The sequence below is a fragment of the Eleutherodactylus coqui genome, chromosome 11, assembly GCF_035609145.1.
Source record: "Eleutherodactylus coqui strain aEleCoq1 chromosome 11, aEleCoq1.hap1, whole genome shotgun sequence".
Classification (NCBI taxonomy): domain Eukaryota; kingdom Metazoa; phylum Chordata; class Amphibia; order Anura; family Eleutherodactylidae; genus Eleutherodactylus; species Eleutherodactylus coqui.
Genome location: NC_089847.1, coordinates 82,820,838 through 82,834,170, shown reverse-complemented (window position 1 = coordinate 82,834,170; position 13,333 = coordinate 82,820,838). Strand labels below are relative to the sequence as shown.

At 44.6% G+C, this 13,333-nt stretch overlaps 1 protein-coding gene across 1 annotated transcript in view; it reads right to left on the bottom strand.

Moving 5' to 3' along the window:
* The window catches only part of LOC136582068 (girdin-like), a 59,245-nt gene extending 49,477 nt beyond the window's left edge, over positions 1-9,768 (bottom strand). Inside the window, exon 1 of the mRNA XM_066582841.1 lies at positions 9,582-9,768. Within this exon, the coding sequence (XP_066438938.1) occupies positions 9,582-9,641 (60 nt within the window). The 5' untranslated portion in view covers positions 9,642-9,768. The remainder of the gene's footprint in view (positions 1-9,581) is intronic.
* Positions 9,769-13,333: the final 3,565 nt, after the last annotated feature.

The window sequence follows — 13,333 nt, the reverse complement described above, 5'->3', positions numbered from 1 at the left end:
AATCATCACGAGATAGTGGAAAGACAAATGACGTATGATAAACATCATAACCTTATGCTATCACATGACCATAGACATCAATAAACACTATAACCAAATGTACATAAAAATAACAAAAATATCCATAATATCATGATGTGTGACAATTGCGTAGGCACACCAACCAAACTGCCTATTGCACAATGAAATTCTGTTAAGGATACTGTTCACTCAAAGCAAACAAAACTTTTTGGCGTGTGAATAAATTGCATCAATACATGCACGTGTATGCTCTACCTGTTGCGGCTTGTTGGTCGCGACAGCTTTGTGGCATAGTGGCCTTGACACAGGCCAAGACCTGTCGCCTTCTTAGGCAGGTCAAGGCCATGCACCATGTGCAGAGACTGCTGGTGCTGTCTTTCTTTGATGCATAAATGCATGCTGGATTAGTCTTGCTTGGGAGTAGGGTGGAGGTGTGGTTTTCTATACACTCTGCCTGTTTTCAAGTGCAGAGTGGCTTTATATTCTCACCCCTCCCTTTGTTCAGTGCTGCTTATTCCATTCCATGGGGGAGTCCTTGGAGTTTGGAACTCTTCCATGCTGGGTGTATTGTGACTCGCAGATAGGTTGCTGCGTGTTCCTTTTCAGTTGTTTTCCTGCTGTCTATTTCTGTTTTGCTTTGCTGTTCAGTTCATCTCTACAGGGGCTCCTACAGGGACAGTCAGGGCCCAGGATGAAGAGAGTGGGGCCATCTCTATCGAGACAAATACTCTGCTTCTAGGCAGGGACCCTTCACCTCCCCTGCTAATTTAGGGCCAGGCTTCCTTCTCCCTTGAGCGGTGCTATCATTCAGTATAGTGTGGTTTGCAGCTATTTCCAACAGTGTGTACTTGGCCTATTGCCGTGCTGAGTGTAATACGCAGGTGTCGCACAGGCTTTACATCTGAGTTACAAATGTCAGTTGTGGCGCGCACTGTTCTGCAGTGCATAAATCTATCTACTACTGTAGTTGTCAACATCACCCTGCGTCAGTGCTGAGCGTGATGCTTGTGAGCCGCACGGACGTGACACTACACATTTGTGATTCTGTGTGAAGGAGGGTGCGACAGTCTGCAGCAACGCCGCAGACCATCGCGAGGATGAAAAGCCGGCGATAGGTAAGTATAGACCCCCACCCCGAGCCTCAGCTTGCAAGCTTTTTGACTTGCAGTCTCGTACCCTGAGTTTTTGCTCGTAAATCAGAGCAAAAATTCAGGAAAGAGCCTGCTCGCAAGTCAAAAAACTCACAAGCTGAGGCACTTGCATCCTGAGGTACCACTGAATTCACACTTTTTAGACACTGTCCTAAACTCATTTGTGGAATTCTTATTGTGTCCATGTGAACTCTGTCATGCTTTTAAAAAAAGTTGTCGTAATAAAGAAGGATTTTACGGAGTCATCACAGGAGCTGAGGTTTTTGAAAGAATCTGGAGATTTCAACAAGGATCCTTCAGTGCTCCATGTTTGAGTTGGAAATAAGCAGGTGAGCTGGCATTCTCTACTTTGTATGGTTTACATAACTTTTCAGCTTCTTTGGGATCACCAAAAAACAGAAATTTATTTTACTGCACATAAAAATTAATTAAAATTATTCAATTACATGGGAAATTTAAGTTCAAACGGATTTTATTTAGTCATATTTCCAACTAGTGCGAACAATTGCAAGATGAATTTGTCTCCCATATCTTAGCACATAGAGACATTGTTCATGTAACTTACTTTACATTGAAATAAGAAAAATGACTAGGTTTTCTTAACTGAATTATACAAAAAGAAGAAACTTCAGAGAGTAGAATTTGTAAGTAAGAGAGATAGAAATTAAGAAAGATAGGTGAAGAAGATGAAGAAGATCTCCCCCGCGCCCGGTGGAGGCGCCACCCCCCCTCGTCAGTTTATACCTTTATATTTTCCTAGAGCCGTGACATCTACCTCAATATTTCCCCTCTGAGGAGCCATTCCTTGATTCGGTTTACATGGGAAATTTAGCAGAAATGTCCCTCACCCCTTAGCAACCATCAAGTGCTTCTGTCAGCCTACAGACTGTTCTGTATGGAGTTATGGAACAGGTTATTTTTGCCTGAAGCCACTTCTGTAAATGAATCATTTTATTAGAGGGACTTTTGCAGAACGGATACTGAACTAGAGGAATAGGTAACATTTCTTGTTTCTATGTGGTTGTTCCATTAATGTACGACATAAGGAAACATAACCCTTACTGTAAATTTTATGCAATGTACCCAAGTGTAATCTCACTCTTGAGCAGGAATACTATATTAGTAAGACTGTATCGATGGTGACAACTTGGAAATTCCCAAACATGTATAAGGTGTGAGGTGTTATCCTGTGAGCGAGGCCTTATCCAACATTCTCATGGTAAAACGACGTGAATTATAAGAGTTTGAATGAGGCATGATAGTGGTGCCAGACACATGGGCCATTCTATTTACAAAGTTGTGTGGGCATTTAGAATTTCTTGATTCACAGTGTCACATGTATACCGGGAATACATCAGAGAAGGGATTACCATCCACCGTGGACAGCTCAGTGGACAGCCATCGGTGCTTAATGATTGTGATCAGCGATTTCTGTCTAGAAGTGTTAGTGCGAACAAATAGGTGACTCCAGTAGAAATTGGAAGGGAGGTAAGTGATGCCCCATACCCAACCCCTTACACAGAGAAGCGGCTTACAGTTGCTGTTACAGTGGCCCAAGGGTTGCTTGTTAGCCCTACCCGATACCCACTGTGGACGGGGAGCAGACAGGTGAACCGACAAACGGATATTCTCAGTGCCTGCATCGCTATGTGGAATACCGCCCTGCTGCCCCAGTGACACAGCCAGGGTGGAAAAAAACAGGAAGGTGCATACAAGCACTGTAACAGGGCTCCTCCTTCCTGCTAATGCAGTGGCGGAGGAAGGGAGGGAATAAGGAGAAGAGGAGATTGCTACGGGGAGGAGGTTCTGCCCCTCTGTGATGTTGGCAGTGACGTGGCTAGCATGTTACTGCCCAGAAGAAAAGCTATTACTAGGGCTGGAGTGATAGGTATGGAGGCTCCACCTACTCCCTCCCATGCTTCCCGTGAAATGAGCCAGAAGGATCTAAAAAGTGCATGGGCTGAGAGTGTAGCCCCACCACTATGTGATATTACGGCAGCCATCTTAACTAGTGTGTGAGAACTGATAGCAATGCAGCAGCAGTGACTGGTGGAAGCAGCAACTGAAGATTAAAAAGGACGTGGTAGCAGCTTTTGCCAATGAAGTGGGCCATTACACTGCATAGCAAGATCAACAGAACACGGGGACATGAGGCCCTGTATGGTAAACCAAGAACTTTATGATAATGATGCAATAAGTTCTGAGAGAAATAGAGAGGGCAAAAACTGTTCTGCAAGTGTCAGAGAAAGGTGGCACCATGGAGAAACAGTTTCTTAGACAAAGGACTACTGGATGTGCTGTATCTGGACCGCCTGAGAGGACCCCATGGTCCAGCAACAGTGTGTAATTGTGCAAGAGCATTGAATCATAAGTAGCCTGGCCTTAAACAAAACAGAATGGTGTACACTATGTGAGAGACTTGATAATTAGTAAGCAGGCCTGCCAGCAATGTAGGAAGGATACAGGCCCCATGTTTATAGTAATTGATAAGACCAGAGTCAAACATGTACTGAGCTAATTAACCCCTTAATGACATGGTCAATTTTGGGTTTAAGGACGCAACGATTTTTGGAGGATTTTCATCTCCATTTTTCAAAAGCCATAACCTTTTTATTTTTCCGTCGACGCGGCCATACAAGGGCTTGTTTTTTGCGTGGCGAGCTGTAGTTTTTATCGTTGCCATTTTTGGATACATAGACTATATCATAAAACATTTATTATTCTTTTTATGATAACAAAGAGAGAAAACGCATCAATTCTGCCATAGATTTTTTAGTTGTTTTTTTACAGCGTTAACCATGCAGCATAAATGACATGATACATTTTTTCTGCGGGTCGGTATGATTACAACGATACCAAAATTCTTGTACTTTTTTTAGGTTTTTACACCTTTTTGCAATAAAAACCCCTTTTCTTGGAATTTTATTTTTCTAAATCGCTGCATTCAAAGTCCTGTAACTTTTTTATTTTTCTATGTACGGAGCTCTATGATGGCTTATTTTTTGCAAGACGGGCTGTAACTTTTATTGGTACCATTTTGGGGAATATACAGCTTTTTTGATCACTTTTATTGCATTTTTTGGGAGGCAAAATGCTAAAAATTTGCATTTTGCCTCTGTTTTTTAGCGTTTTTTTTTAATGCTTTTTGCCGTACAAAATAAAAAGCATGTTCAACTTTTTGTACAAGTTGTTACGGACGCGTCAATACCCAATATGTGCCTTTTAATTTTTTTTCCCTTTTTTTATGCTAATATTAGAAAAAGGACCAAAAAATCGGGTTTTTTAACATTTTTTTTCCATTTTTCTTTTTTCACATTTTTATTTTTATTTTTTTTACACTATTTAAGTCCCTCTGGGGCACTTACAGTACAGCACTTATGATCGCTGTGATAAGGCATGGCAGGGCTACTGCCCTGCCATGCCTTATCGCTTATACAGCGATCATAGGCATTGGCACTACAGGACGCCAGTGTCTGGCGTCCTGTTGCCATGGCGACAGGCCGGGCTCTCGTGATAACATTGCAAGAACCGGCTGGAGACGCAGAGGGAGCGCGCTCCCTCTGTGAACTCTTTCCCTGCCGCGATCTACTTAGATCGCGGCAGGGAAGGGGTTAACAGTGGGGGTCGCATCTCCGATGCCCCCCCCCCCCCCCCCCGCTGTTGCAACCAGAGGCCGGCTATCACTGACAGCTGGCTCCCGCTGCAGGATAGCGCGAGATCAGTCAAGCGGGAGCGGTACCCTTACGTCATGGGGCGGGAAGGGGTTAAAGTTATATATTTATGTTTCTGAATTATGAAGTAATTTGAAGTTTCACTTGCTTTATTGCCATAATGCATAAATAAGGATTATGAGTCACCGGAGAGGGAAAGAATATTTAGGAGAGACCTGTGATAGTTAATGTTTGTGACGTCTGGTGTCTCAAATGTATTACTTGGTTAAAGGAAAGAGGTCTAGGTAAAAGCTAGCACCAGTTCCAAAAATCACATCTACATGCAATTCTAGAGGTCCCACATGCATATTCCAAAAGTCAGTGCAGCATTCTTAAGCTTCCGTGGGATATGGCAACAGAAGACTCATCAGAGTGCCTCTGTTGATGCCACAACACTGGACACAGCACCTCACCTGGACTCATGAGGTTGCTAACTGGACCCTAGCGGACTGGCAACATGTGGCTTGGCGCAATAAGTAACAGTACCAATTGTTTCAGGCTGATGGGAGGGTTTGTGTTTGGTGCCAATCCTATGGGCCTCTGTTGTCAACAAGGCATTGTGCAGGCTGGTGGGGGTTCTATAGTTGTGTGTGGTGTATTCTAATGGCATCTATTCTGTCCACTGGCCTACCTAAACACATCATTGACTGAAGCCCACAACGTTTTACTGCTTAGTAACCATTTTAGCTTTTCATGTACCCCCATAATCATTGGTTATGCCAGCAGGACAATGCACCATGCCATTGGGCCCAAATTGTCCAGAATGTTGTCCAGTTCAAGGAGCATTCTGGTGAGTTCCTACATGTGGTGTGCCCTGCACGTTTACCTGAAATGACCCCAATCAAGCATTTATGGTATGTGGTAAGGAGGTCCATTCGCACCCGAGATCCTGCACCTACAAATAGCACGGAGCTGTGGGTGGCTATGCAGACAGCATGGTTCATCATACATCCAAACATCTTCCATCCACTACTAGAATCAATGCCACATTGAGTTTCTGTACTTCAACGGGCTAGAGGGTGTTCTACACAATATTATTTCCTGTCCCATGACTTTTGGCATGGTAGTGTCTATGTAGTGTAGACATGTACAAGGGAATGTAGACATGGGGGGAGTGTATATTTCACTCAAATACTTGGGTGAGATAAAACTCCAGTACAGGTCTTCCTTCTGGATCCCAGTGAGCCCAGCTGGACCCACTGAGATAATGACTGGGACATAACAGGCTGCAAGTTCACGCAGTTAGAGTCTGGAGTGAGCACATCTACCTGGTGGACTTCTGCTGTTTGCTGACCATTGCTGCACGTTAGTAGTAAGTGAGAGTACTGCTGTTTAGTTAGCACCTTGATGGGCAAGTGTTTGTTTGTTGATTGCACAAACTGTATGTGCTACCAGTGGTGATTGTTTTCCACTGAGTGTTCTGTTAGAATATCCAAGAAAAATACAGTTATTCAGACTTTTACGTGGACTGTGAGTACCGCTGTCGCCAGCCCCCACCCAGACATTGCCACAGTAGCTATACACACACTCAGTGTGACACTGTATGATGGTCTGTACTGCATAATGTATAGGTTTATCTTCCCCTATAAACCACGTTATAGAAGATGCCATAATTAGATTTATACAGAATACAACTGAAAAAAAAACACCAATTTTCACCAGACCCTGCTAATATTCTGGTCAGTTTTTTGCATTTGTCTTGTTAGTAAAGTTGAACCTACAGAGAAAATGTGTAATGGAAAGATTTGCATTTCTTCCATATTTTGGACCCATTCCTAGATTTTCCCTCTCTACCTACATTGTATGTCACAACAGTCCAATCAGTCCTGTCATTACATTCAGGAACTAATAGACAACATAAGATAAAAGAGTGCTAATTATACGTCTTAAATAGAAGAGTATTACAGAGCATGGAATTTTATGTGGGCCTAGGGCAAAAAGTTGATTTAAATGATAACATGTATTATGTACTATTTTATTTTTTTAGAAATTATATTTTAAGACTTTTTAAACATCAAGCAATGTCAGATGTGGTTTTCACTTGATTAAGAAGTATGTTCTTCAACTGTTGTGGAACTACAACTCCCAGCATGACCTGAAGTCACATAAGGATCATCAATCTTTAATTTAACATAACATTATTGTTAGAATCATACATTTTCATGTGATCTAGCCATATGGCACCAATGATGTCAGCAGTAGGGGATTGCAAAGAATGTTACATTGCAGTCACATTGTTGATAATTAGCTTCCGTTGGCACAAAGGGAAAATGAGGAAGGGACACAGATGGAGGGATAACCTGATGTTGCAATTGCAACTGCACCTGGTTACACTGTGGCCACTTGTCCTGACTTAAAGTAAACATCCATTCTTATGGTGTTTCACAACATCCTATGGTTTTGTGGGGCCATAGACGGTCAATACTATCTACTTTGTCGATAAATCAATATTCTCCTTGATACCAGTAGTTCCTGTTGCCAATCCCTGTACCAACTGAATCAAAAAGGAGATTAACTAACAATTCTGAAGCATCGTTTGCATTATGCTTTTCCTATGTTATTCCTCCTGGAAATGTATGATAACATTGACAAATGCGTGTTACCATTTTGCTTGTCAACATGATGTGCCCCTACAGAGTCTAAAGCCCCATTTACACGGGACGAATGTTGGGCAAACAATGCCTGACACTCGTCCCCGCATTACATAGGAGCGAGTATCAATGGTTCTATGATAGAGCGGCCAGCAGGGGGGCAGAGCGGCTGCAGGAGATTTCTCCTCGCTCTCCCCCACCCCTCTCCATTCACTTAATACAGCAGCCGTTGAGTACTGAACGGCTTTTGTTTGCACTGAACAATCATCGTTCAGATCATCACTCATCGTTTAGGCTGCATAAAATCCTGAACGACGATCGTTTAGTATAAACAGCAGCTGTTCAGCACTGAACAGATGCTGTGTTTAAGTGAATGGAAAGGGGCGGGGGAGAACAAGGAGAGAAATCTCTTCCAGCCTCCTCACTGCAAGCCAATGATACTCGCTCCTGTGCAACAGCACGGGAGCGAGTAACATTCAGGGATGAGTGTCAGGCATTGTTTGTCAAGCCAGCCAGTAACCCTCGTGTACCTGTCTGGATCTGTATTGCGGATGTGCGGCCGGCGTACTGGCACACACGAGCAGTACAGATTATGCCATATCATCGCTAGATGATGAGACGGATTCTGCAACCTTTCCGCAATGATGACTGCAGAAGGGTCGCAGGGCGGACGGCTTCCATTGACTTCAATTGAAGCCGTCTGCACAGAAGTCACATAGAATCTCATCATGCTGCGATTTCTTCTTTGCAAGCAGAAAATGGCCATCGATTTCCACTCATGTAGAGGATATAGTGTTTTGTCATAGCATGCTATAAAAGCGGTATTTGCTGTGGAATCCGGAGGCGGCCTCAGACTGGTGTATGAAATGCTGGTCCTAAAAATAATTCCTCGCAGCTTATTCGCACAGCCATGTGGACTTAGCTTTTCAAACTGACCATATTTTTTTCTTTTCTGGTTAGTTCCTTTTTATTATGATTTCATCATAAAAAAGGAGAGGCTGTTGATACCATTTTAAAAATACAATACAGGAAGCCTCAAAAAAAGCCAACAACAGACTGTGCGAATAGCATTTATCTATCTAAATAAGCCGTGTATGTCGGGCATTTAATTCTGTAAGGGCTCTTGCACACAGCCTCTACTGTACTTGTAGGACTGCAAGTCCATACCAATCTGACACAATTAAAGTTGTAGCATGCTCCATGTATATGTCACACGATGGAACCTGCACCACAGCGGAGGGGGGCTATACTGCTCTGGACTAGGGGGCTATACAGGCTACGCTGTGTTCATCGGGGGGGGGGGGGGGTTAGGGTGCTTAGTTAGTTAGTTATCTCGCTTGGACGACGAGGGTCCGCTGCGCCGATTTAGAACCGATAGCATTGTTCCATTCAGTGTAGATGTCGGAGGAGGTACTGTTGCCTATCTGTTGCACCCACAAGCACCGGGTGCTTGCACTTATGTTTTTCCTCTTTCCTGTTTATTCACAAACAAACAATATGGTGTATACAGATGGAGCAGGGCTATTGTGTAATTGTTCCTTTTGTGCACTGTTAGAACTCTTTACTTAAATAATAGAGTAGATTTATCTACAGCCTTATGAAAATATACAAATATCATATCACAATCATCTGCAGCATATGACACATTCAACGCTGCTATATCTGTATACCAAGCTACAAACTTGCATCCCTATAATTGGCCTGTTACATACACAGGCCCATGACCCACATATATGGCATTCCTCTAACTCTGTGCGATTAGCATCAGATGTACAGACGGCTGTTAAACCACCCTGTTGTACAATGTACTGGAGGAGGAGTTGAGGTGAAAGAAAAAAAGTCTGAAAATTAGGAAATGGATTTTCTCAACCACAGTTGCCTCAGCTTTCGTTACCCCAGCTCACTCTGGGGTAATGATTCACAGAGACATATGCAAAGTATAATACATAATATAATATAGGGTGCAACATGCAGGTGATGCAGTGCTTACATCTATAACATATAAGGATATTTTACACGCTGTGCTCATGATTCACATGTAGTTTAAAAAAAAACAACAGATCTATGATTTTCGATTGAAGACCATAATGCCGATAGAAGCTTCTTACCCATGTGACCAATGCTCCATCCATTACATGGTTCATGGTTGGCCCCACTTGGCCGTCCATGTCTTCCGGGTTTCAGCCCTTCAGTATAACCTATCTGATCTCCTCCGCTAGCTCTCCTGTCCTTTATTAGACATCTCATTTATGCACATTTGTTTCGCTGCTCTGTCGTCAATCTCTTTCCTCTGCTCAGAATACTTCTTCACAATGTCACTGTGGTTTCTTCAGATATATCAGTTCCTCTCTTCGTCCTGTTTCCTCCCATTTCTTACCACATAGTCACTAACTTGCCGGAAGCATCTCAATACGCAGTCGCTGAATTCGCCCCTAGATAGGATGATTTTACATTGCATTGACTTTAGGAGAACTATTCATATGCTAGTAGAGTACAAATGTAGCAAACGCTAACTTGACGCATTATGAGAACTCCATTAATAGCATTGCAGTTAAGTTCCTGTGATGAGCCGGTGTACATGTACATTATTGGTTATGTGAATAATAAGGACGCGTCCTCAAAGGATTTTTATATTTGTAGTTCATTCAAACATTATATAGGTAGTTAATGCAATGAAGCAATACAAACAATAACATATTGACTTTGCAATGATATATTAACCTTTTAAGCATATTTGGGGCTTAAAGGGGTATTTCCAGCTCAGCTCATCATAGTTGCAATAAGAATACTCCTTTGTTCACTGCGGTCAGGCTGGGGGGGTAGTAAAGAAAGAGCTTGGAACGCACTGTGGTGGCTGTGCACAAAACTCCCATAGAAGTGAATAGGAGTTACAAAAGCAGCATAGTACAGCGAGCTATGCTGTTCATGTAAATTGGGGGAACTGCAAAACCAGCATAGGTCAATGTACTGCACTGTTTCCATACTTCCAATTCACTTCTACGGTGGTTAGAGAAACAGCATAAGACAGTCTGCTTTACTGTTTCAGGGCTCAGATCTTGAGATAGGCGCGGGTTGTAGAGGGGCAACCTGCATCTATCAGACTTTCCAGTGGATATGCCATGAAGTCCCATATGGGAATACCCCTTTAACCCGCTTCAGTCACATTAAAATTGGAAAATCCCTCCTGAAAAGGACACTTTTTTTACATTGTACATTTTAAAATTTATGTCTCAAGTAAATACAGTTGGTGTACAACTCAGCTGCTCTTTAACCCCTTAGTGACGCAACTCATTTTAGCCATAAGAACCTGCACGTTTTTTATCCTTTGTGTTTCAGCAGTCATACTTTTTTTATCTTTAATTCAATGTAGTTGTTTTACACCTTGTACTTTGCAGGAAGAGTTAAAGCTTTTATTGGACTCATTTTGGGGTATATACAGTGGATATAAAAAGTCAACATATCCCTGTTAACACTTTGCAATCCAATTTTGGATTCAGGGTTTCCTAGGGGATTTTCTCTTTCTGCCATTATACCATGGTGCCATCTGTTGGCTAGAGCCAGTACTGCAATATGGGACATGCTGGAGAGGCCCCCCGACAACAGAGCGGCCAGTAATATACAGTAAGAATACCCTGCCGGAAGTCTTCCAACATCGAAGCTGTACAGCCATCAACCAGAATGTCTTTAGACATCAGACAGTGGATTGGAAAGGGTTAAAATTAGAGATGAGCGAACGTACTCGTCCGAGCTTGATACTCGTTCGAGTATTAGCGTGTTCGAGATGCTCGTTACTCGTAACTAGTACCACGCGATGTTCGGGTTACTTTCACTTTCATCTCTGAGACGTTAGCGCACTTTTCTGGCCAATTGAAAGACAGGGAAGGCATTACAACTTCCCCCTGCGACGTTCAAGCCCTATACCACCCCCCTGCAGTGAGTGGCTGGCGAGATCAGGTGTCACCTGAGTATAAAAATCGGCCCCTCCCGCGGCTCGCCACAGATGCGTTCTGACATAGAGGAGGGAAAGTGGTATCTTGGTGGAGCTGCTATAGGGAGAGTGTTAGGAGTATTTTAGGCTTCAAGAACCCCAACGGTCCTTCTTAGGGCCACATCTAACCTTGTGCAGTACTGTGGAGGCTGCTTTTTGCAGTGTTGCACATTTTTTTTTTTTGGTATATCGGCCGTGCAGAGCATTGCGCCCTGCAGTAATACTCCAGGGCCAGAACCGCTTAGGCAGGGACAGAAGACATATTGATTGAATATAGGCAGTGGGCCTTTGCAAACAAATTTGGGGAAAAAAATCTATTTGGGCTGCCTGTGACTGTCCTCAGTGTTCTGGGTCTGTGCTGGGTGTAGTAGTTCTCCAAATTCATACGCAGCCAGCTAAGTGTTACAGCAGGCTTGCGCAAAATTATTTCCTGGCTCTGTCTGGGCTGTGAAATCACCGCTGTATTGCAGTTCACAGTGCAACACTCTGCAGTTCTTTGACATACTCCAGGGCCAGAAGCGCTTAGGCAAGGACAGAAGACATATTGATTGAATATAGGCAGTGGGCTTTTGCAAAAAAATTTGGGGAAAAAAATCTATTTGGGCTGCCTGTGACTGTCCTCAGTGTTCTGGGTCTCTGCTGGGTGTAGTAGTTCTCCAAATTCATACGCAGCCAGCTAAGTGTTACAGCAGGCTTGCGCAAAATTATTTCCTGGCGTTCCGTAAGCGAAGTCAGCCTCCAACCACAGGCCAATAAGCGGCACATTTAATTACAGCGTTCTGTTTCTGCACTACTGGTAATACACCATGCTGAGGGGTAGGGGTAGGCCTAGAGGACGCGGGCGAGGACGCGGAGGCCCAAGTCAGGGTGTGGGCACAGGCCGAGCCAGTGCGGTGGCCTGGGGTAGAGGCAGGGCCAGACCGAATAATCCACCAACTGTTTCCCAAAGCGCCCCCTCGCACCATGCCACCCTGCAGAGGTCAAGGTGCTCTACGGTGTGGCAGTTTTTCACAGAGACGCCTGACGACCGACGAACAGTGGTGTGCAACCTTTGTCTCGCCAAGATCAGCTGGGGAGGCACCACCACCAGCATGCGCAGGCATATGATGGCCAAGCACCCTACAAGGTGGGACGAAGGCCGTTCACCGCCTCCGGTTTGCACCACTGCCTCTCCCCCTGTGCCTCAACCTGCCACTGAGATCCAACCCCCCTCTGAGGACACAGGCACTACCGTCTCCTGGCCTGCACCCACACCCTCATCTCCGCTGTCCTCGGCCCCATCCAGCAATGTCTCTCAGCTCAGCGTCCAGACGTCGCTAGCGCCACTGTTTGAGCGCGAGCGCAAGTACGCTGCCACGCACCCGCACGCTCAAGCGTTAAACGTGCACATTGCCAAATTGATTGGAGATGCTGCCGTATAGGCTTGTGGAAACGGAGGCTTTCAAAAGCATGATGGCGGCGGCGGCCCCGCGCTACTCGGTTCCCAGTCGCCACTACTTTTCCCGATGTGCCGTCCCAGGCCTGCACGACCATGTCTCCCGCAACATTGTACGCGCCCTCACCATCGCGGTTAATGCCAAGGCCCACTTAACAACAGACACGTGGACAAGCACAGGCGGGCAGGGCCACTATATCTCCCTGACGGCACATTGGGTGAATTTAGTGGAGGCTGGGACAGAGTCAGAGCCTGGGACCGCTCACGTCCTAACCACCCCCCGAATTGCGTGCCCCAGCTCGGTGGTGGTATCTGCGGCGGTGTATGCTTCCTCCACTAAACCACCCTCCTCCTCCTCCTATGCAACCTCTGTCTCGCAATCAAGATGTGTCAGCAGCAGCACGTCGCCAGCAGTCGGTGTCGCGCGGCGTGGCAGC